Consider the following 22,479-nt stretch of genomic DNA (forward strand, 5'->3'; position numbering starts at 1 on the left):
ATTGCTTGAATTAGGATTAAAACACTTTGTGAAATCAAACATCAAATTTTCAATAATACAATAACATGTTTTATTGCATAACGCTTTTTAACATTTGAAGCCCAAGGACATCGTGAACCATGAGATATTGAGACATTAGGTATGGTACCTACGACGATCACGTTTACTTATGTTCTTCACACTCCTACTAAGAGAATAAACAGTCATACCTCGTTATTCCTGTAAAATCACAAAAATGGTAACACATTTGAAGTTATTGACTAAAGCTTACAGGCTTTACATTAGAAGTATGCTCAAATTGATGTAGTAGACGATCGTCATGATGATGATGGTGATGATAATGCTGATTTGCGGTGGGATATGTATATGATGGAGAATTATGTAATGAAAATATATTGGGACTGACACCAAAATTATGGTTAGGATAAAGGATATTTGTAAATGATGGAGCAGCCAACTATATATAAATTTCGTTTAAAGATCGTTAGAGAACTGTAGTGCATGTACGATGATGACAAAAATCCAGGTGCACAAACGGTAAATAGTACGTATATGCATAAATAGCCTGGCACCGAAAAGTGGACTTTGGTGGTTCTGCGATTACTGTAGTAACACGCGATAGACTGGACAGTTACAATTGCGATAAGGCTACTAGAGATTTAAATTTTAATACATTCGAAATAGGGTACTTACCGTTTGGTTGGTTTGTTGAGCAATTTGATGAATTTGCTGCTGATGATTGTTAGAGGAATTGAAATTAGGAAGTAATTGCTGACCATTTTGGTTGTACGTTGGGCTTCCGTTGAGAATTTGCGAATTATTGTTAGTTAATTTATTAGGAGACTCCGAATTTGCAGCTTGCAGCTGGTGTGTGAATAATTCATGACTATGGCACACATTAGTTCCTAATGTTCCTTGCAAATTTAGGTTTTTTTCAGTCGGGTGATCGTCGGGATTACTACGTTGTATTGATTCAGTCGTATCTTCTGTTGAATTAACAGAAGCTTGCTTAGAGCAGCATTCGGAAGAATCTACTAATGCTTCAGCGTTATCTTGCGTATCCACTAATCGTTTAAAAATACAAATATGAGCAATTAGTATCACCGCCAATTCCATTATACCAGCAGGTTAATTTAAAGTAGTCGATACATCCTTTCGTTAGTGTAAGTTACCGTGTTCCATGTTGATAGGATTATTAGAAAGCTAAATTATAAATAAAAAGGATTAACAGAAATACTGATGACTTTAATGGTCACGATTTGCATTAATGCTCAAAACTCAGACCTCCATAACATTCGAATCAACGTCAGGCTTGCTCAAATTGTAATTTATAGATGGATGTTGGTTATTTAATCTGTATATCAAGTTAGACGATCAATTATTTCTAGTGCAAAAGAAATGCGTTGTCTAAGACGCGCAATTCATCGAAACTGTCTTGCAAATTATTTCTTACTAACCTGAGATCATTATTTGGGTTTATTAAGGAAGGCATACTTGAAGTATCATTATTATAGAAATCATCACTCGTTTTCGCAATAGTATTGATTGAACTATCATTGTTGCGTAAATCATTACTTATTTCCGGAATAACATTTTCATCACCTACGAGTAAGCAACAGACGATTATTTTTATTATATACGGCTACATGTGACAAAGAGCAATATATCATGACTGCTACGTCAGGAATAGAATTCTTCTTTTTAAGAGACCAAATTGGAGAATTGTTAACAAAAATTGGAAATACCTCTATGAGATGTTTCATCATTATTGGAATTTTGCATATGAACACTTTGCTCGCAGAGTCTAGACTTTCTGATCTCTTGTAAGGCTGATTCCAGGTCACGATTTTGCAGTAATAATTCAGCCCGACGTAACTCTAATTGATGCTTTTGCTCTGTTAATTGTCGTGTTTTAACTCTAAGCTTGGCTATATCGCGTATATAACTGGAAACTGAGCGTGTACAAGAAATCAGTGAAATGTTGAGATTCAATTGAATGTCATGCTTAGGCGTTCAAGAAGAAATTACATAAATTCATTTGATCTTACTGTCGTGATTTTGTGCTGTTTGGTCAATGAATGCTAAGCTATTTTTCAAGCTAGCAATTAAAATGTCCTGCAAACTAAGAGCAGCAACAATATTCCGTTAAAATGGAGTATGTTCACTTAATGTATTTATTGGTTCATTCATCTGACATGCAAGTTTTAAACACTTTTCAAGTTTGCCTATTTACCTCGATATGTTATTCTGAGTAGGGTAAAAATTGCTACCGCTCGATTGGGATAGATTGCCATCAAGACTAGTAGCTGACGTAGTTGGCATTACCAGCGCAGCATTAACAAGACTGGAGGCAATTAAATCTAGATCGTTTTGGGCTGTAAGCTGTTGTTGATTTCGATGATGTTTCTTGATTCGTGTGTCTGCATTCTCGTTGGTAAAGTTCTTCTGGACAGATTGAGTTTCTTCATTAAGAGAGCCTTTCTTTGATTTATAACTTTTATTGGATACCTTTTCTTTCTTCTTTTTTGGATCATTTTTATCGTTGTATTTTGCTAACTTTTCTGCAATTTAAAATACTTTATGAGTACAATAAGCACTAGTATCACCATATTTGATCTTGTTCACATCGTAATGCGATAGTTTACCGTTCTCATTGCGGTGTTTATTTTTTTTTTTTTTCTTCAATGGTGGACCTAAACATTGCAGTGGAATAAACGAATCATTTTAATCATCCTACGACCGATGTATGCGTACACAACCTTCGATGTCTTGAAAAGTGAAATAATCTTGCCTTGTGTATCTTTGCATTTTGAATTGAGATCCTATAAAATCCAGATGGAAGAGATTTTATGAAACAAGTGTAAAGTCAAGCAATCTATCGCTATTCTACACTCATCTTGATCTCTTTTGATGGCAACGATGGTTGTTGCGATCGACTAGTTTTGTATTTTAAATCGAGCAAGATATTGCATACACTGTCAATTTCAGTAGTTAGGACCTACAGAACTCCACTTTATTCTTTATGGTCAGTTAGCTTACCGTATCTTTAGCAGTAGACGAAGAATTTGTTGCGCTCTTTTTGTCCGCGCTGTCTGCATTCCAATGCAAAACTAAGTTTTAGTAGACAGAAATTGAGATTCAATTTTTGATCACACATTTAATGGCTAGTACCGAGATTTTCCGTTTTGGAAGATTGGCTAGGTTTCCGTTTTCTTTTCTTGGTGTCTTTTTTCATCTTTAACTACAAGTATTATTGACAGCAGTGTACAAGGATTAATTTCATTGCTCTTAAGCCACAACAGAGTCTCACTATTGCTGTACTCTAGTATTTTGCAGAGTTGGAGAGGATAATGTTACCTGGTTCGGATGATGTTTGTGACAAAAACCACAATACTTGCTAAGGTCTTTGCTGCTTAATTCCCATAATAAATCCTCACTTTGAGCGCTATATTGATGAAAGCGTGCACAGATAGAGACTGATTAGATCTTGTAATTCGATTGGATTCATCAATAAGTGTCAATTCGACATTCTAGTCTAGTCTATAGGCATATGCTCATATTAAAAGGTTTAGCAACACGCAAAACTACAAGACAGTGCACCGCGCATCGTTTGAAGAAATCTGCGCCGAGCCCGCACTTTACTCTAGCAATATACAGTTTAAAGTTGGTGTGGTTGCTTTTCCAGACTAACAGAAAGGCTCAAGAAGGTGGTAGAAAGATTCAATCATTATTTCTGTAACTATGATATACCGTCTTGCCATGGTTATTTTGTTGACAGTCAATTAATAACTAATCATGTTGAGCTACGAGAATATTCGCTTTTCTGGCAGCACTACTGGTACACGTGCTCTACTGACGCATTAACTCACCAAGTTACGTGAAAATAAGATGAACAAGTTGGTTGGCTGCATTTAATACAGGCGCCCATTAACGCACCACTCAGTTGTCCCTTTAATTGGCAAAGATAGCAAATCTGTAGAAAAGACAAGATAGATTAGTGTCCAACAAGAGATGTAGTCATGTAAAATTCGATCTTTCAGATCTGGAAATACAAATGCTGGATGGCAAGCAGAAACTAGCTCAACTGATTGGCTGCATTGGATCCGCTTTACTACCCAACAAATTGACCACAAACAAAATTAAATGAAAGCAAAGTTGATGGAAAAGAAGCCGATCAAGCACTGCATGATTAGTAAACTTTTTGCAGTCTGGATGCTATCCATTGACAGTAAAAAGAAAAATCGACGAGGCGATAAGACGCAGTTATAGCGAGGAAAGGTGAAACAGCGATCAATTTACCTTGCGATATCGATCACCCTGAATTGTGGAGATTTCAATTGGTTCCATAGTTTGGTTATTGCCAAATGTTACTTCCGGAATATACAGAGCGCATATTACATGCGCCCAAGCTACAGCAATGGAATAAGAATGACGATACTGTAGTCTTGTAGCAGATTGGCCATCAAAATTACCCATGTTAATGCTTTTACATTATTTGCATGGCTCATGGTGGCTGTACAGTATCAATTTAGTGTATAATTAAAATGTAAAATGATGCACGTATAATTTGCACGTTGTTTGCAAGGATCGATGGAAAGCATTCGCAATCCCTGCAATGCAGTACACAAATTCCTTTGCTGTTCTAGCACTAGTAAACTTTGAATGTTTGTTCTTTTACTGCTTAATAATCTGGTCATGGCTGAGCTCTCTGTGTATACTACATAGTTATCTTTTATTTGCTCTGCTTATTTACAAAATCTCTTCAATTTGGAGGATCCTTAAAGTGCAGTACGTTAATGGCCGCTGCTGCTACATGGACAACTCGCGGCTTAACATAGACATGTTGAAATCATCCATTTCTTAGATACTACAAAGAAGTAATTCATGTTCCCAATAGGCATCATGGCTAGTCCAATAGGTACCTACCTCCATTGCTACAAATTTTAAAGGCGCCATCTTCTGAAGGACACAGTTGACATTTCTGCGAGAAAATGCAATGTAAGGGCGTATCTTTAGAACATTGATGCTCATTTTACTACGATAACTGTTGTATTTATGTTCAGTAGAGTGGAAAGAAGAAAACTACAAAAATACTGATTTATGTAGATAATAATAGCATAATTGAACTTGAAATAGGTTCCTTATTTACTATTATAGGATTCGTTTCCTTTGCTTTGCATCGATCGCAGTACCAATCGTTTGTAGGTGCTTGCGCCACTCCGTAGCACCCTGCAGTATATCAAAGATTCATTTAAAAAATTCAATTAGGTTGGTAATTTCTTTAAAATGATTTAGTGCAGTCAATATGGATAATTAGAATTAGAACGATGTAGAAATTTTATTGCTCTTATTCATTGCATTATTGCTTTCTATGCATCAAGATACTGATCGAGTGCCTAAGCAGTTTTTCTACTTGTAGCCTATCCATCATAACGCTTGCATGACAGTAAAGCACAGTCGATGAGATCAACACCATTCGTTTATTCACAGTTACAACAGCAAATAGATGCAAGTTGTGAGTAAAGATCATAGGCACTCTTTGCGAGAGGTTTGAGAAAATGGATGCCACCTAGACTAGAAAAGGACTCATTCTACTCCTAGGATAGACTATTTCTACTGGGGATAGAACTAAAGTTACTCATTTCAGCTAAGATGAAAGCATTCTACTAGGATAGGAGAATGGAGGAATTGCTCAAGATGGACATGGTACTGTATTTTAGCACATGATTTTCTTAATCCTTGTCTCCGTCGATATAGCAATGACATTCGTAGTTGAAATCTACCTGTACGATAGGCTTGTGTCTATGCATTTTATACAAATGGAGAGTAGTTCAGGATTGACAGTTCTGTATAGGAAGACTTGAATGGATTCTCTTCTAATTCTTACCAGGTGATTTTGGTAATCCTCCATGCTGCTGCCATACTTTATTGACTGTACGTACTATCGATTGGGATCTTTACTACTGTTTTCCGGTAACTACCAAGGGATTGGAGTCATCTAGGATGATGTTTATATTATCTATTAGGGCTTGAAGGTAAATCTTGCAACAGTAAAGTATAAAAGCACTGTTTGTGGTGTGTATGGATAGGCATCAGCTCAATCTTGCATCATGTCGTCTCTAGTAGCTCCTTGTTATCATTTTAACGGAATAGAACATGCATCGAGACTGTTTCCATAACGCAGGTAGGTCGATTCTCGACACCTACAGACTATCCATATACAGTCGATGCTATGGCATGGCTAGCAAGCCTAGCATTGCTGATCTGATATATGCATGTGATTGATGAAAGATAATACCAGCTATACAGTACTATATATAGCTGCTGTTAGCTTGCATCCTCTTAATGACCTAGATTGCTTATGTAGTGATGATGGTAATCCTGTAATGAACATTGTAGAAATTAAATAGCCGTGTTGCCAATGCGTGATGATCATCAGCATGATACTAATTAAAATGCCATGTTGTCCATGACGATAACGATCATATCATGATCAGCCAATGTGTGCACACAGTGTGCATATGTAGAATTGCTTAACAACTAGTTTTATCCATGTAAGAAATGTAGCTATGACACTTTATTTTACAATGCTGTTGCTTATCCATGCAGGCACAAGTGTTTCAATGAAAGCAAGCAATCTCATAATATGGTAGGCACGATTAGCTTTAACCAAGTGACATGGTCTAGTTACTGGTTGGTGATCGTCATGTATTGATTTGAAGGCTAATGGAGACTTGTGGGAGAGAATAAGTCTACTGGATAGTGATCGTAATGTGTGTGTGTTGATTTTCAAGGCGAATAGGTCTACCTACTGGTTGATGATCGTCATGTGTTGATTTGAAGGCTAATGGAGACTTGTGGGAGAGAATAAGCCTACTGGATAGTGATCGTAATGTGTGTGTGTTGATTTTCAAGGCGAATAGGTTTACCTACTGGTTGATGATCGTAACGTGTTGATTCAATGAAAGCAAGCAATCCCATAATATGGTAGGCACGATTAGCTTTAACCAAGTGGCATGGTCTAGCTACTGGCTGGTGATCGTCATGTGTTGATTTCAAGGCTAATGAAGACTTGTGGGAAAGAATAAGTTTACTGGATAGTGATCGTAATGTATGTGTGTTGATTTTCAAGGCGAATAGGTCTACCTACTGGTTGATGATCGTCATGTATTGATTTGAAGGCTAATGGAGACTTGTGAGAGAGAATAAGCCTACTGGATAGTGATCGTAATGTGTGTGTATTCTGATTTTCAAGGCGAATGGGGACTTGCTGTTGGAGAATAAGTCTGTTGGCTAGTGGAACGTTGATGAAAGGACTGCATACGAATTATGATTAAAAAGCATCAAGCCAAGCAAAATGCTAACCTTGGTGAACGATGACATCACATTGATTGCCATGACATTGAATAAGTCGATTTTCTGGATAGCTTTCGGTTAACGAACAGACTTTACAAGCCTCAGCCATGGCTATAGACGATGTTGTATATAGATAAGTTATTAATGTGTATGGGGATAAAATATTCTTAGTGTTGAGTAGGTTAATGTTTCATCAGATGATTTTCTTTCGATTAAGCTAGGAAATTTCGCTTTGGGTTAGTATCGAATACGGCCTATCTCCTGCTATAGTACTACTATCTGAGGAACTATTACGCAATGGTGATCGAGAGGAGAACAGACAAGTCTTGACTATGTAGTTCAACTGACTCTTTCCTGTTGATGCTGGAACGTATTAAGTAGGGTATACCATGTGCAGTAGGATGTCGTTCATTTGTTCATCGCCTTTAGTCTATTGTCAGTCTTTCAGACATATTACGGTGACATGAATTGAGCACGATGAACAGCTCTACAGCTACAGTATTACTATGATATGATTATGGTGGCGATGCCGGTATTGGATTGAATACAGGATGCAACGTATGACTTTCTTACTCCTGTCTGCGTACTATGACTACTGGTGTACTCCTATTTGCACTCTTGAAATGCATTCAGGAAGAATGTTTTGATTCTATTGGGCAAAATAACTTTCTCTACTGTAGCCATTGAAATAAATTATTTATTTGCGATGGATGCTAGTCTCCTCTCTTGTACTCTCTCTACTCTATAGTACAATCGTGGATAGATTGAGTACAATCCTCGCTGTAGTCTATCCTCTCGTGAACTGTTGTGAGAGGAAAGTGGATACCGTAGACTCAAATCATGACTTCAAGTCTGCTCTGTACTGTATTATTATTATTCAATTTATTCTTGTCCATTGCTACAATCAATCAATAAAATAATCGACAAGTCTCGCCAACTATTTCCAGCACCCCTTTCTTATTAGAGTCGTGTTATTGTAGTACAGGATGCGTCCATTTTAGTTGTGTGGAATAGGGCAGTCTTGCATTGGGGAAAAAAAAAGTAATTAGCGTAGGTTCGTCCGGGGTTCGAACCCGGGACCTTCTGCGTGTAAAGCAGACGTGATAACCACTACACCAACGAACCTGCACTCCTACTTTCATTCAATTCTTTATTACATAAAACAAAGCAAGTCACGTTTCGTTTTGAGCATGCCTACCAGATGCCAAGGATCCATTGCCTTGTTGGAAAGGGAGTAGTATCACTACTGAATCAAGTCGTTATTCTCCATAGTGGAGTATGGTAGAACAGGGAGAAAAGGGCAAAAGTTCAGGCATGCCATCCTTGGGTATTGGACCGTTATGGTATCGAACTGCGACCCAACCGGACCGAACTGGTCCACCAAAATATCGACGAGCGCCGGCGCGGACAAGTTCAGCATTTGCAAGGCATCAAAGCAGCCTGCTCGCATTTGCTAGTGGTGTGTCTGCTATAAATGAATGAATTAATAAATTAATTAATTAATTAGCCAACATGTCCTATGATCAGCATAGTTTATCATCATCGAGCAATCGGATCGATTGCGATTATCCACCTTATTCTCGTTTGTTTATCTTGTGTGATAAATCATTAATTGAAGACGACCTGAGAAATGCTTTCTCGCCATTTGGGTGTATACAAGATGTCTGGGTGGTTCGTGATCATGCCAATAACAACCAAAGTAAAGGAATGGCGTATCTTAAATTTAGCAAGGCATCATCGGCTGCTCAAGCGATCGAAGCAATGGATGGTCAAATTTTAGGCGATCATCAGAAATCACTTAAGGTAAGGTAGCCAAATACTTGCAAAATGAATTGTTCATTGATTGCCATACGATGAACAATGATGGATTGCTGGATGCGCCAAGTCCATGCTATCATTTTCATCCGGTGGAAGGGATTGAAGACGGATTGCCATCATCTTGCTGTATTGCAGTCTACGAGTCGATGGAATAGCCCATGTTGAACGACGACAACAAGCTTAATGTTAGACACTGTCCAATCGCCTTGTTCGTAATCTCTCTCTTCAAATCCAAGATATCCAATGGACCCTTACTACCGAGGTAGAATAACATTGGGGTCTTGACGTGCGCTTTGTCGTCATCATGGCTACTGCTGTCATGTTGATCATGGCACTTTTCCTCATCGTTTCATCATGCGAGAGTAAATCCAACTAATCCAATGACTATCTGAGTTGAAATTCTACATGGAGTTGAGTTGATTGCTGGATTATGGCCCCTTGAGAGCGAGTTGATCGTATTGGTGATGTCCCTATACTTTTATTTGTTTGCTTTTGTTCCATCGGATTTCAATGATTTGTTTATTTCCATTGGTCGACAGATGCTTTTTTGATACTATACTTTCCTCCATGGAACATGTCTATCACTAGATTATGCCTACAAGTCATGCAACACCGATGAAAACCATCGGTGGCAATGACTATGGACAGGAGCGCACGAAATGCCGCTGATCCACTCCCCCAAAAACACATCCATTTGTCTATCTTTTACAACTGGATGCGACTCTTCAATGCCATCGATTTGCTATCGATACCCGATCATGATCGTCGAGTACTCGCATGGCATCCAAAGTCTGCAGACAACACTCGAACAGAGGCAGCAATTGCTCACTGACTGAAATAAAAAGACTTTGAATCAATTTTTGATCTCGCTGTTTTACAACACTACTGTAAAGTCAACTCATTATCAACCGCAATGCATTCATTATTAATAGCCAAAGAATAGTCTCGCTTTTCAAAAGTGTTGATTTTATCCATGTTGTATTATCGCTAGGCAAATTTTGCACCGTCTAATAAAAGGTGGCCTGTTAGGCCGATAGCTTGGGTAATATTTGATGATAGTAAACATGTTTCCATATGTTAATTGATGGCTTGGGCGATGTCCTCATTGTATCTTGCTTCTTGGTCGACGACAATAATGTTAACAACTTGCAAACGATCCATTTTGCCATCGAGTACTGTCAATGGTTAAGGGGAACGCTTAAACCAGTTGCAGAGGCAATTTTTTTTCCCATGGATTAATAAATCATCTTGGAAGGTATTGATTTTTATTGATGTCAACATGATTTGAAGGGAAATTCGATTATTGTATGCTAGACAATAGTCATTCTATTAACCAACATGGCATTCTTCTTTCTTCCTCCATGCCCAACATGGCCGGTTAGAATACCCAAAGCTGATGGTATATTTTTATCCTCTTACTTTATACGTAGACTGCCAAACTGACTGTAGACATGTATTACAGTTCAAGTAGTCAGTTTTCCTTGTTGATGAAAAAGAAAATACATCTATCTACTTTTGCTTGCCCCTATTGATCAATATTTCCAATGGCAAAGGCGATCGTGATCATTTTAATTAATTTCATTCTATTGACTCAATGGGTTAGATTATTTTATTCAGTGACTGTTTTTGTTTTTATTTAAAATCAAACAATCATTCGCCATTGCAAGGACAGTATTGATAAATCCAAGCCAAGAGTGGGACATGGGCGCCAGCAAAGCTGTAACTTAAGCGACTTACTTGTACGTCGATCAGACTTTCAATGTCTACAATCATTCTTTTTGCAACGATTCTACTGTACGATGACTCTATTGCAAGCTAGTTACAGAAATAGCGAGAACAAATCGAGTTGTATTTGTCCTCCATGTTATTGTTTTTCTTCTTGATGTGATGTTTTTATCACCTATCAATAATGGTTATGATGATGATGATGATCAAGAATAATACAGTAAGAAGACACTGCTGGCAAGTGATTTCTGCTTTTGCTTTGATTCATTCTTTTCAAATGGTTCTACTGTACTCGATTATCCTACTAGCGTACCAAATATTTCATGGCATGAAAATTATTCCTATTCTACTACAATAGGCTGTAGTGTAGGAGATATTGAATGAGGATAATTAGAATTAGAATTAATACCATCAGACAAAGTTCATGTTGCTAATTGTATTGATTGATTTAATTAATTCATTGTCATCTAATCGACAACTATTCCTCACGCGACGCTATACAATCCAGTAGACAAGCAAGCGCATCTTGTGCTCAAATCAAAGTGGATCATCTTTTAATAATTCAATTATCCACATCCATAACATTACCAACTACAAAGGGAAAAGGAATATTCAAATCCTAGTATAAAATACTTCTAATAGTGTTGACGAATATTTGTACAGCGTGAAAAATTGCAAGACAACAAATACCTTCCTTTATACAGTCGTACAAACTATATCTTCCAATTCATTCAATATATAGAGGATTATTCCCCCAACATACTGTGTAGTAATAGCGTAAAAGCAATATGCCAGTGCAATCGTTTAAAGCACAAACCAACTTGATTCTTCTTCATCAACATGCGGCATCACTTTACTACTAGTCGAGTTGGCCATCCACTTTTACATATATAGACTTATGGGTATGATGACTTGAAGACTTTTCTTCTTCAAACCACTGGGTACATAAGCGAGAGGAAAAAAATGAATTACAATACAAATCAACTTGATCAGTCTTTGTTGACATGGCGTACTATGGCATCGCCTTCCTGTCTACTTTTGGCATCCATTTTTAATACACAAATGACTACTTGGAGAATTTTTCTCCCAATTTCTAGGTAGATCGCCAAGGTCCGTCAATCACAGTAATATGCAGGAGTGTTTTAAGCTTCGATAGGTATTAGCTTAGTAGCGACAGCCATGATTAAACAAGTTACATTATTGTCCACACTGTACCCTAGGGCTAAAAATATCCAGAGTAAACAGTATTGACTCCGGAATCGATTTTTCTCAAATCTGGGGACTCTACTACAGCACGTAAACTGCTCGAGTAGAACTTCTCTATACCACATGATGGAATGGAATTGGTTTTAAGTTTGATGTTTTGTCAATACTATCTGTGTTTTCGGAATAGCCCTTGATATTATGGCGACTGGTTTTTGCATAAGCTGTTGCCAATCCAGCTTGTAGCCGATTGAGTCTATAGTCAAAAAGAGACTGGATGGCATGGCTACCACACGATTTCCATGTAGAAAATTGGATTGATCTATAGAATCACATTGGCAATTTGGATCCAAAGTGGTACTACAACCGATAAATTACTGATGTAGAATCCCGTCTCAATGACGGACTGTATTACGTATTAACAACTATGAACAACCATATCTTTTTCCCATGACTACTGATATTAAATATGAATTATGAGTTGTACAAAGTACAATAAATGTTTATCGACTAGAATTTACACTACGGCATTCACTAGTCTTGCTAACAGGACTGCCTCCATTCGGTTTGCAATTTTCACCCATCATTGGTCATGAAAATGCTTCAAAAGTTTTTTCCTTGGTGCATTACTCATGCGATTCCTTAAAAGTTGCGTTTTGTTGACCTACACGTTTACCTGTGATCTTTTCCATTCACACTAATATTAAACATGAATTGGGAGTTGTACAAAATACAGCATATGGACGAGTAGAAGTTACTGTAGTACATACATGTACCTTTTATTTTGCACTACTACTTCCATCCTTTGAAACTCCCAATTTTTCTCCTATCTCTAGCCATAAAAATGTATAATAGTTACGTTTACTCTACCGACATGCTTACCTGAGATTCTTTCCCATTAATGTTATTAATATGGATTGAAAGTTGTACGAAAACACAGTTAATAGACGAGTAAAATTTACTATGCGACGTATTATAAATATAAATAACGACCTCTACATGAGCACATTGAAGCTCATCCTTTTTCTCCTATCATTAGTCATGAAAATGCGTTCAAATTCCGTTTACTTCCAATAAGTACATGCTTACCGGAGATCTTTTCCCATTTACTAGGACTAGGAATGCTGTTAGTAGCTGAGTAGAATTGACGATTTCGACTTGTATGAATTACAGTAGTAATATAACTATCTCCATACGTTTTTAGCTCACCATTTAACCTACTATAGCATGAGCCATGCATAATGGTTTCGCTTCGTTCACCTATATGCCTAATTGTAATCTTCTCCTATTCTATAATTACAGCAATATGAAGTACAGATTGTGAGTTTTACCAAATGATAGCAAATAGATAATTTACTGTACGATAGACCAGTCTATTTCTAACATGACTAACTGTACCTAGCTTACAACCTTTCACGTATTATCATTTGTTAATCAGGAAAAATGCATCAAAATTTCACTTCAAATATCTCCTAAGAGTATTTTCTCATCTATTCTTATGTTCACCTTGTAGTGTATGATTGCACAATCCAAGAATTCGACGCGAAGAAGTAACTGTATCGATGAATATGATCGAGCTCGATTATTTGTCGTCTGCCCTAGGGATTATACGGAAGAAGATTTGAAAGAGAAATTCGTTGAATTTGGCTCTATCGACTACTGCCAAATTGTCAAAGATCATACAACGAAGAAAAGTAAAGGATTAGGCTATGTCAAATTTAATAAAGCTTCGGCAGCTGCTATTGCCCTCGAGAATTGTGACGCAAGTTTTAGAGCAGTATTAGCTGAGCCTAAATCCACTAAATTACCTCAATCTTACGGTGCTAATAGTGAAACAACAAACTCCAGCAATTTGGCCAATCTCTCCATTATAGACTACCTGCCATCTATACTTCGAAATGCCTACCTTGATAATGAAAGCAAGCCTGTGGAAGCATCAGCTATAGCGCAAAAGACGATTGAAAACCTGATGCTGGATAGCGTAAAAGCCAATGGAAATCGAGGCAGTACCAAAAATGGCCTACGACTATTTGTGATTGTTTCAACCAAGGTTACTCAGGAACAATTGCATCGTTTATTTGATATTATACCTGGCATGTTATCATGTAAAATTAAATTGAATCGTCAAACTGGAGGGTCCAAAGGATTTGGATACGTAACTTATTGCTCACTAGCTATGGCTGCTTATGCAAGAGAAAAATTAAACGGTATCGAGTATCCTATAGGTAATAAACTTATCGTCAAATATGCAGAAGATCCACCAACATTTTGCAAGAAATCTGATGGTAATGCTAGGTCTGTGGAAAAATCCAACATCAATGATAGTCAATCTATTGCTGAATCTACCTCTCTACACAGTGTGAACAGCAAAGAAAAACAATATTGTGTAAAACATCGTCATGATGATGACGACGATGAGGATGATAATGATGATGATGAAGTCGTGAATGACCAGCTCAATGGAAAAAACACTTACAGGAAGCGACTAAAAATAACTCCAGAAAGCTGACTTATTTAATTCATTTTATCGAAAAATTGACTAACCAATGCAGTTTAAATAACCTGGGGCGAGTAGACGTAGTTATTCTAAAGATTGAAATCAAAACTTATACACTATCTCGGCAGTATTATGTGTGATATAGATTTATAATGAGTATTGAGTAATGATGGAAATAATGTTCTTAATAAAGCAATGTACGTACTTCATGGATAGCATTGAGTACGGATAGCGTTGTGCAACATATCAATTACAAACTTTGGATTAATTATTGCCGGAGATTGCTTTATCATAATATGCTATGGTTTCCAATATTGATTTCCTAGTTTCATAATATAGAGAATTTTTATTTTTATGCTATTATTCGCGTTTTGATTAAGCATCCTACAATACGAATCTATACATATCTTGATATGATGATAAAGTTAACTTGCTGATGATTTTTAGGAGATGGTAGTGCTATTGATCCTTGATATATCATTATCATTTTATGTCATATATAGAGATATGTTATAGTTACGTTCATTTACTGTATATTACAGTCATTTATTGTAATAGTTTGGAAATCCTTTTTCTCTGTCATTATGATTCCATTTTATGGTCTTTGTTATACGTAGTCAGATCTGAAGTATACGTATAATCCTATATCAGGTTATTACAGTCTGTTACAAATTTCGAACACACTGGTATCCTTGGAATTAGCCATGAAATTAGTACCGGTACCTTTAATTAATTGCCAAGATTGTCCTTAAATTGGTCACTGTACTCGTTTAATACATGAGTTGCGGCTAGTAAAAATAGCTTCGCTCAATTTGTACTACAGTATCAGCTATCTATTCCACGAAGAACGGCTATTGCTTTGACCTTCTGTGTCATGGGTGTGATCCTAAACTGATCAAATTTTGCATATGCTTTAAGCACTAATTTGATATAATAGAATAATTTAGTTATTAGCTTGGAAGCGTTTTAAACGCAATGATAGATGTTTATCCACATGATCTTATCTAGTATTTGAAAATTTTCGAAATTGAACTAGAATTATATGTCCATATTTCCAATACGCGTAGTTGTGTGTATCTTATTAATATTATTCAGCTACAGAATTCTTGAACTTGGTCGAAGTTTATCCAAAATTAAGAAATAAAGTATCCATTATCCAACATTTTCTTACTAGCTCTACTGTCTTTTAAATGTATTACCTAGTTATTGTCGAAAATCAAGTTGAATTAGCCCAGCTACAGTACTAGCGAACTACTTGTAGTATTTACTGATGCCAGTCATGCACAAGTATCTTTTTAAATTGATGGCCAGTATGCAGGTAAGAATTGTACTATATATAACAGGATTCAACTGCAACATCATTCTTAAATTTGAATGGACTTATTTGAAGAAATTCTGAAATTATCCATCCCATGGTGAGATAAATTAATAGCTAGTGACTGCTTTATTGCCGCTATATAATACTGTTGTATACAGTCATTGGATTCGAAATGGATATTTTATATGATGATTTCATCGTGATTGTTTTGACGCAACATAGTTTTTACAGCCAAGCAGAAATAGCTCTAGCATATAGCTTTAACGCTACCTATACCGATTTAATTATATGAACTTCGTCTGTATAAATGTTTCTAAGAAACCAAAGACACCTGCATGTATATTCAATCATATGTGCATAGCATGATCAGCTGCATTAGCTTTTAAATTATTGATCTAATTTCTTAAATGATAGTCTTACCAATTTATGCAATATATCAATGATCCATGCACCTTATATGTATACTTGTAAGTTAAGTCTTGGTGGGCCATTCTAGACAAGTTGATTAAAAGCTTTTAATTTACTAAATTAGTCATAAAACGACATTTATCTAATTTATTGACGAAACCCATGCTAGATTAGGCAACAAATCAATCATCATATATATCTAAACTGTTTCTAAGCTAATCAGCATATTCTTAGTTTATGAATATTTCTCTAATACGACAAAATTAAATGCACTCAAGACCAGAAACTAGTTATTCTCTACTATCTTCATCATTAGCATGTTTTTCAATTAATCTACTTAATTAATGCACATGTATGACTGACTGATCAGTGATGGATGGATGTGGACTATTCTGTTAGTGAATAAATTTGCTCTTGGTTTATATCGCCTCTAGAAACTAAATTATCCGATATCTTAATTAATCATGCTATCTAATATACGTATATAGCTAGCCGATCAAAGATTGATGGATATGAACTATTTTGTAAGTGAATGAATTTGTTCTTGGTCTATAGCACTTCTATTTCCACGTTATAATCCAATATCTCAACTATGCTATTTAATATACGTGTCGAGCCAGCCGATCAAGGATTGATGGATATGAATTATTTCGTAAATGCGTGAATCTTCTCTTAGTTTACAGTACCTCTAAAAATTAAATTATTATCCAATATCTTAATTATGCTATTTAATATAGGTGTGTATCGCTGTTCCATGATCTATCTATTTGAACTATTTTGTAAGTAAACGAATCTGCTCTTCGTTTATAGCGCCTATACAAATTAAATTATTATCCAATATTTTAATTATGCCATTTAATAGACGGGTATAGCCGATCAAAGATCCATTTATGTAAACTATATTATAAGTGAATAAATCTACTCTCAACATAAGTTACTATCCAATATTTTAATTATGCCATTTATTAGACGTGTATAGCCGATCAAAGACCCATTTAAGTAAACTATATTGTAAGTGAATAAATCTACTCTCAACCTAAGTTACTATCCAATATTATAATTATGCTATTAAATATAAGTGTACAACCGATCAATGATCCATCGATGTGAACAATTTTGTTAAAGAATCAATCTACTCTTGGTTTATGGTGCCACTACAAAGTGAGTTAGTCATGTTACCCAATAGCCTAATGCTTACTTTACAAGCAAACTACTGTAGTTTATACAAGCATTTCTTTCATCTATGGAAAACATTAATAACTTTATCCATTAACTTTTGACTGATAACATCTTTAGAAAGTAATTCAACAATCTATTTTCTACGGTTATGTCTATCTAAAGTAGCTGTGAATACATCGAAAGCAATTTAGCTTCTGCCTATCTATACGTATAGCTTGAATGCGATTTTTTGGATGATATTTGATGATGTTTGTATAATTACTTTTGCTCCATGTTAGCGATGGCTGTTATTTGATTTTATCCATTATTGAACTCCTTTCGATCACTTGTGTTGAACTACAACAGGAATAACCAATTCCAGTTGAAACGGCAACATTTTCCATTGGTTCTTTGCCGATTGGCTATTTACACTGTCCAGTCGATGTTGATGTTTTAATTAACTAGTCGAGTTGTGGGTAAGCATTTAAAGCAAGTTTACTATTGCTTTTCTTGGATAATAAAGATTGGACAAAAGGGAGAGCTTATGAATTATGGATCAAGTTATTATTCCATATTTGAGTCAATTAATAGAATGGGTTGGCCTTCAAATAACTTTATTGTCTTAAGTTGCATTGCAAGGCTCCAACTGGTCTATAAACTGCTTTTTCCATAGGTTAATTTATTACGGATAACGGCATGGACAATGCGAAAATAGAATACCATTAGGTTAGACTAGGAAGAGGCATTTTTCTCCCTCCCCCTCTTGGGTTGTCTTTTGAATAGGATCGTGAATTCTTTCATTTAAGGGACTTAGGGTTCCTTTTTCCTTCATTTTTTCGATTCCCTTGCCAACCAATTTTACTGTCCACGATTACTGACAATATGGCCAATATTAGATTGGGTTGTCATCTAATGATATTAGCTCTTTGCCTGCAATGGACGATCGTTGACGGTGGCAAAGGATGGAGAGGATGGAGAAGTAAAGATATTGAACTGTTTGATTTAGTAGAAAGACTCAGTAAAGATTTTTATACCATGTTATCCGTTGAAAAGGTAATTAGGAACGTGACTGAATGAATATTATACGATAGCTCCTGTCTTGCTATTGCTATCCGCTTGGTAGAACTATAAATTCTTCATCTTGAGCTTAACGATCTCATTACTATACAGCAGTTTTTATTTTTCTCTTAGTCCTTTTCTTAACCATGTCCACCAACACATTATAACTGTATGATTTTAAGTCAAAATGGCCGTTTAGTATAGACTTGAGCCTAATTTATGTTGTGCTTATTTCAATCGATTCATTGGATATTTTATCCTTCTTGTATGTAGACTGCAAGCGTGAGTGAGATTAAACGTGCCTATAGGAAATTATCCATTCAATATCATCCAGATAGGAATAAAGATGAAAACGCCACACAAGTATTTCAGGATGTAAGTTATTCCTTTAAAATTATATCCAGTTCAAGCGGAAAATAGTTCTAAGGTCTTTATGGATACTTGGATGATATCAATGAGTGGGCCCCTTTTTTCTTACTCTAATCGAGTCATCGAATCACTCTAGTTTAGACAAGCTAATACAGCGTTGCCTGATATTGAAATGTTTCCATTTTTGTATTTTATTTCTAGCTCTCCCTGGTGGTAGAAATCTTAACGGATCGCGAGAAAAGGAAATCGTAAGTTTGATCTTGTCCTATACTATTTCTTAATTGATTGATGATAGTTGCTTTCTAAGCATACCATGAATAACTAATTGAACGATTTTATCCCAATTTCATCGATTTCGTGGAATTATTTCTATCTTAATTCCACGGTTTCATTTCAGTTTCATGAATTGAAATTGTGATTCGATTGAGTCCCATTATTTCTATAAGCTTGCCATCAATAATTACCCGAACTAAGCTTACTATGAATGACTAATCGAACGATTTTATCCCAATTTCATTGATTGAAATCTGCTCTAGATTGCGTGGCATTATTTCTACCTTAATTCCACGATTTCATTCCAATTCTATGAATTGAAATTGTTGTCAGATTGAATCCCATCATTTCCATCTTGTTCGTTGATTTAATTTTTATATGCTTGCCATCAATGATTACTAGAACGATTTGATTCCTATTTTAGGCATTGAAATTTGTATAGGATAGAGTCCCATGACTTCCATCTTGCTTGTTCATCACTTCTCATAAGCTTACTATCAATGATGAATGCAACAGTTTCATTTAGTTACATTATTCCCATCTCGTTAATTACTTTTTATAAGTTAACCATCAATGACTACTTTAACAGTTTCATTACCATTTCATTTAGTTACATTATTTCCATCGACTTTGCTTGATCTTATGGGCTTACCATGAAGGGCTAATAACACGGTTTGATTGAAACTTCTTTTAGTCGCTTTATTTCCATCTCGTTTGCTGATCACTTCTTATAAGCTTATCATCAGTACTTCTCTAATGGTTCCACTTCAATTTTATTCAGTTCTATTATTTCCATCTTGTTTGCTGATCATTTCTTACAAACTTACCATGAATGACTACTTCAACGGTTCCACTCCAATTTCATTTAGTTACAGTATTTCCATCTCGTTTGCCGATTACTTTTTATAAGCTTATCATCAGTACTTCTCTAATGGTTCCACTTCAATTTTATTCAGTTTTATTATTTCTATCTTGTTTGCTGATCATTTCTTACAAGCTTACCGTGAATGACTACTTCAACAGTTCCACTCCGATTTCATTCAGATACAGTATTTCCATCTTGTCTGTTGATCACTTTTTACAAGCTTACCATGCATGACTACTTTAACGGTTCCACTCCAATTTTATTCAGGTACCTTATTTCCATCTTGTTTGCTAACCACTCCTTATAAGCTAACTATCAAAGATTAATTCAATGAAGAGTTTGATTCTACATTTCCTTCAGTTCTACTATTTCCATCTTGCTTATTTGATCACTTCTTACAAGCTTACCATCAAGGGATAATTCAACAGTTTGATCTGATTTCCTTTCGTCGCATTACTTCCATCTCGCTTACTTGATCACTTCTTATAAGTTTACCATCAAGAAGTAATTCAACCAAATTTAATCGATTAAAATTGTCCTAAATTAAGTCCCATTATTTCCATCTTGCTTCATCACTTCTATAAGCTTACCATCAATAATTAACTCAAGGGTTTTAGTCCAATCTTATGGATAACGTTATGGATCGTTATAATCGTATGGATCACGTTAACTTGATCACTTTTTTATAAGCTTACCATCAAGGACTAATTCAACCAATATTCATCGATTGAAATTGTCATAAATTATTATTTCCATCTTGTTTCATCGCCTATATATTTAAGCTTACCGTCAATAATTAAGGGTTTTAGTCCAACCTTATGGATTAAAATTTCGGTATCATTGATTCCCATGATTTTCGTCTTATTGGCTTGATTGCGATTTCTGTAGAAGCTTACCATAACGGACTATTTCAACGATTTTATTCCCATTTCAGTGCTATTTAGTCGTATTATTTTCATCTTGTTTTCTTAATTGTGTTTTATATAAAGTCTAATTATTTACTCTACCAAGTCTACAAGTTCATGTGATTAATTCATCGACCCTCATTTTATTTGTTCACACGTAGTAGAAAAAATAGTAGGCTAAATTGGCGTCCAATTTGTCAATAGCGATTGAAAATCAACTCCATCTCATTGACATTCAATGCAATGGAGCAGCTTTTAGTCCTATTTAAGCCAGTGTGCAAGGAGTTCTTCTCCACTTTTTATAAAGCTTTCATCCATCATGGATATTAGAATTGAAAAATGAACATCATAAACTTCTTTGCCGTTGTCCTTCACTCTCGTCTGCCATGGATCACTAAACTACCAGCATGAATTTCACATCACAGTATTATCACATAACTCGAGAATGAAATTACTTTTATCTTCTGCTAGCTCTATTTCTTTCAAGAGGATTGAGTGAGAATGAGTAACTTTAGGCCAAAAATAGACAATCATTTTTTCTCTGTCAACGTCTCATTCTGGCCATCTTTTTTGACGTCAATTGCTATCGCTTAGTCCAGCAGAAGCCGTTAATCATTTCATAAAAGTAATGCGGAAATTAAGGATAGTTCCTAATCGAAAAATCTCTACCTACTCTATCTAATGACTCTCCTAGCACTCGAAGAGTAGCCATGATGTTTCTTTTTATCACCAGCTAACTCTAGATCGCTCTTTATGAGCATGATGATGTTGATTTAAATGCCCATTGCTCTCCCTTAAATTAGTTATACTGTCCATGCCGTGTTTGTCATTTTATCAAAGTCCATTTTCATTTCCTATCGCTACATGGAGAGCAGGTTCAAACTAAAAGTAAACTAGGATTTGGGAGATGTTGATCATTCTGCCCCTTGTCCTCCTTTACTTATACTATCCATGCAGTGTTTGTCATTTTATCAAAGTCTATTTTCATTTCCTATCGTTACATGGAGAATGGATTTAAACTAGAAGTAAACTAGGATTTGGGAGACATTGATCATTCTGCCCCTTGTTCTCCTTTAATTATGCTATCCATGCGGTGTTTGCCATTTTAAGAAAGTCCATTTTCAGTTCTTATCGTTACACGGAGAATGGATTTAAACTAGAAGTAAACTAGGGTTTAGGAGTTATTGATCATTCTGCCCCTTGCTCTCCTTCTTGTCGTCAAGGCGATATTTGTCATTTTCTTTCCTCTCGTTCCATGGAGAATTGATGAACAGATTAGCATTCTTGCTGAAGAAATCCTGCGTAGAATAAGTTGTTCATTTTCTATTTTTATCATTTTCTATACATCCAGCTATGATAGAATATTAGAAGATGGACTTCCTGACTGGAAAGAACCCGTTTACTATCTCAGAAGAGCCAGAAAGATGAGCTTTATTGAATTTATTATTTTCATGATTTTTATTACTACAATCAGTCATTGGATCTATTTATGGAGCGATTACTTTGGCAAGCGATTTAATCAGGT

The 22,479-nt window shown here is 35.8% G+C and overlaps 3 protein-coding genes across 3 annotated transcripts; 2 read left to right on the plus strand and 1 right to left on the minus strand.

Annotated features, from left to right (window-relative positions):
• Window positions 1-253: 253 nt before the first annotated feature.
• Window positions 254-7,465, minus strand: TRIADDRAFT_55039 (uncharacterized protein; the record flags this gene model as incomplete). The annotated part of the gene is made up of 18 exons (XM_002111234.1): window positions 254-457; window positions 694-1,064; window positions 1,173-1,203; window positions 1,285-1,354; window positions 1,458-1,602; window positions 1,746-1,952; window positions 2,049-2,122; window positions 2,234-2,561; window positions 2,738-2,822; window positions 3,040-3,110; window positions 3,172-3,241; window positions 3,358-3,445; window positions 3,870-3,973; window positions 4,300-4,409; window positions 4,927-4,981; window positions 5,150-5,229; window positions 6,930-7,061; window positions 7,366-7,465. 18 exons carry the CDS (start codon window positions 7,463-7,465, stop codon window positions 254-256), a joined length of 2,325 nt encoding a protein of 774 aa, XP_002111270.1.
• Window positions 7,466-8,919: 1,454 nt separating this feature from the next.
• Window positions 8,920-14,347, plus strand: TRIADDRAFT_1749 (uncharacterized protein; the record flags this gene model as incomplete). The annotated part of the gene is made up of 3 exons (XM_002110678.1): window positions 8,920-9,159; window positions 13,616-13,931; window positions 14,037-14,347. Coding segments are annotated over 3 exons (867 nt in total), but the record flags the coding sequence as incomplete, so codon positions are not given.
• Window positions 14,348-18,455: 4,108 nt separating this feature from the next.
• On the plus strand, window positions 18,456-22,468 carry TRIADDRAFT_6336 (uncharacterized protein; the record flags this gene model as incomplete). The annotated part of the gene is made up of 3 exons (XM_002110679.1): window positions 18,456-18,536; window positions 18,816-18,961; window positions 22,306-22,468. Coding segments are annotated over 3 exons (390 nt in total), but the record flags the coding sequence as incomplete, so codon positions are not given.
• Window positions 22,469-22,479: the final 11 nt, after the last annotated feature.

The sequence above is a fragment of the Trichoplax adhaerens genome, genomic scaffold (assembly GCF_000150275.1).
Source record: "Trichoplax adhaerens TRIADscaffold_3 genomic scaffold, whole genome shotgun sequence".
In the NCBI taxonomy this organism is placed as follows: Eukaryota; Metazoa; Placozoa; class Uniplacotomia; order Trichoplacea; family Trichoplacidae; genus Trichoplax; species Trichoplax adhaerens.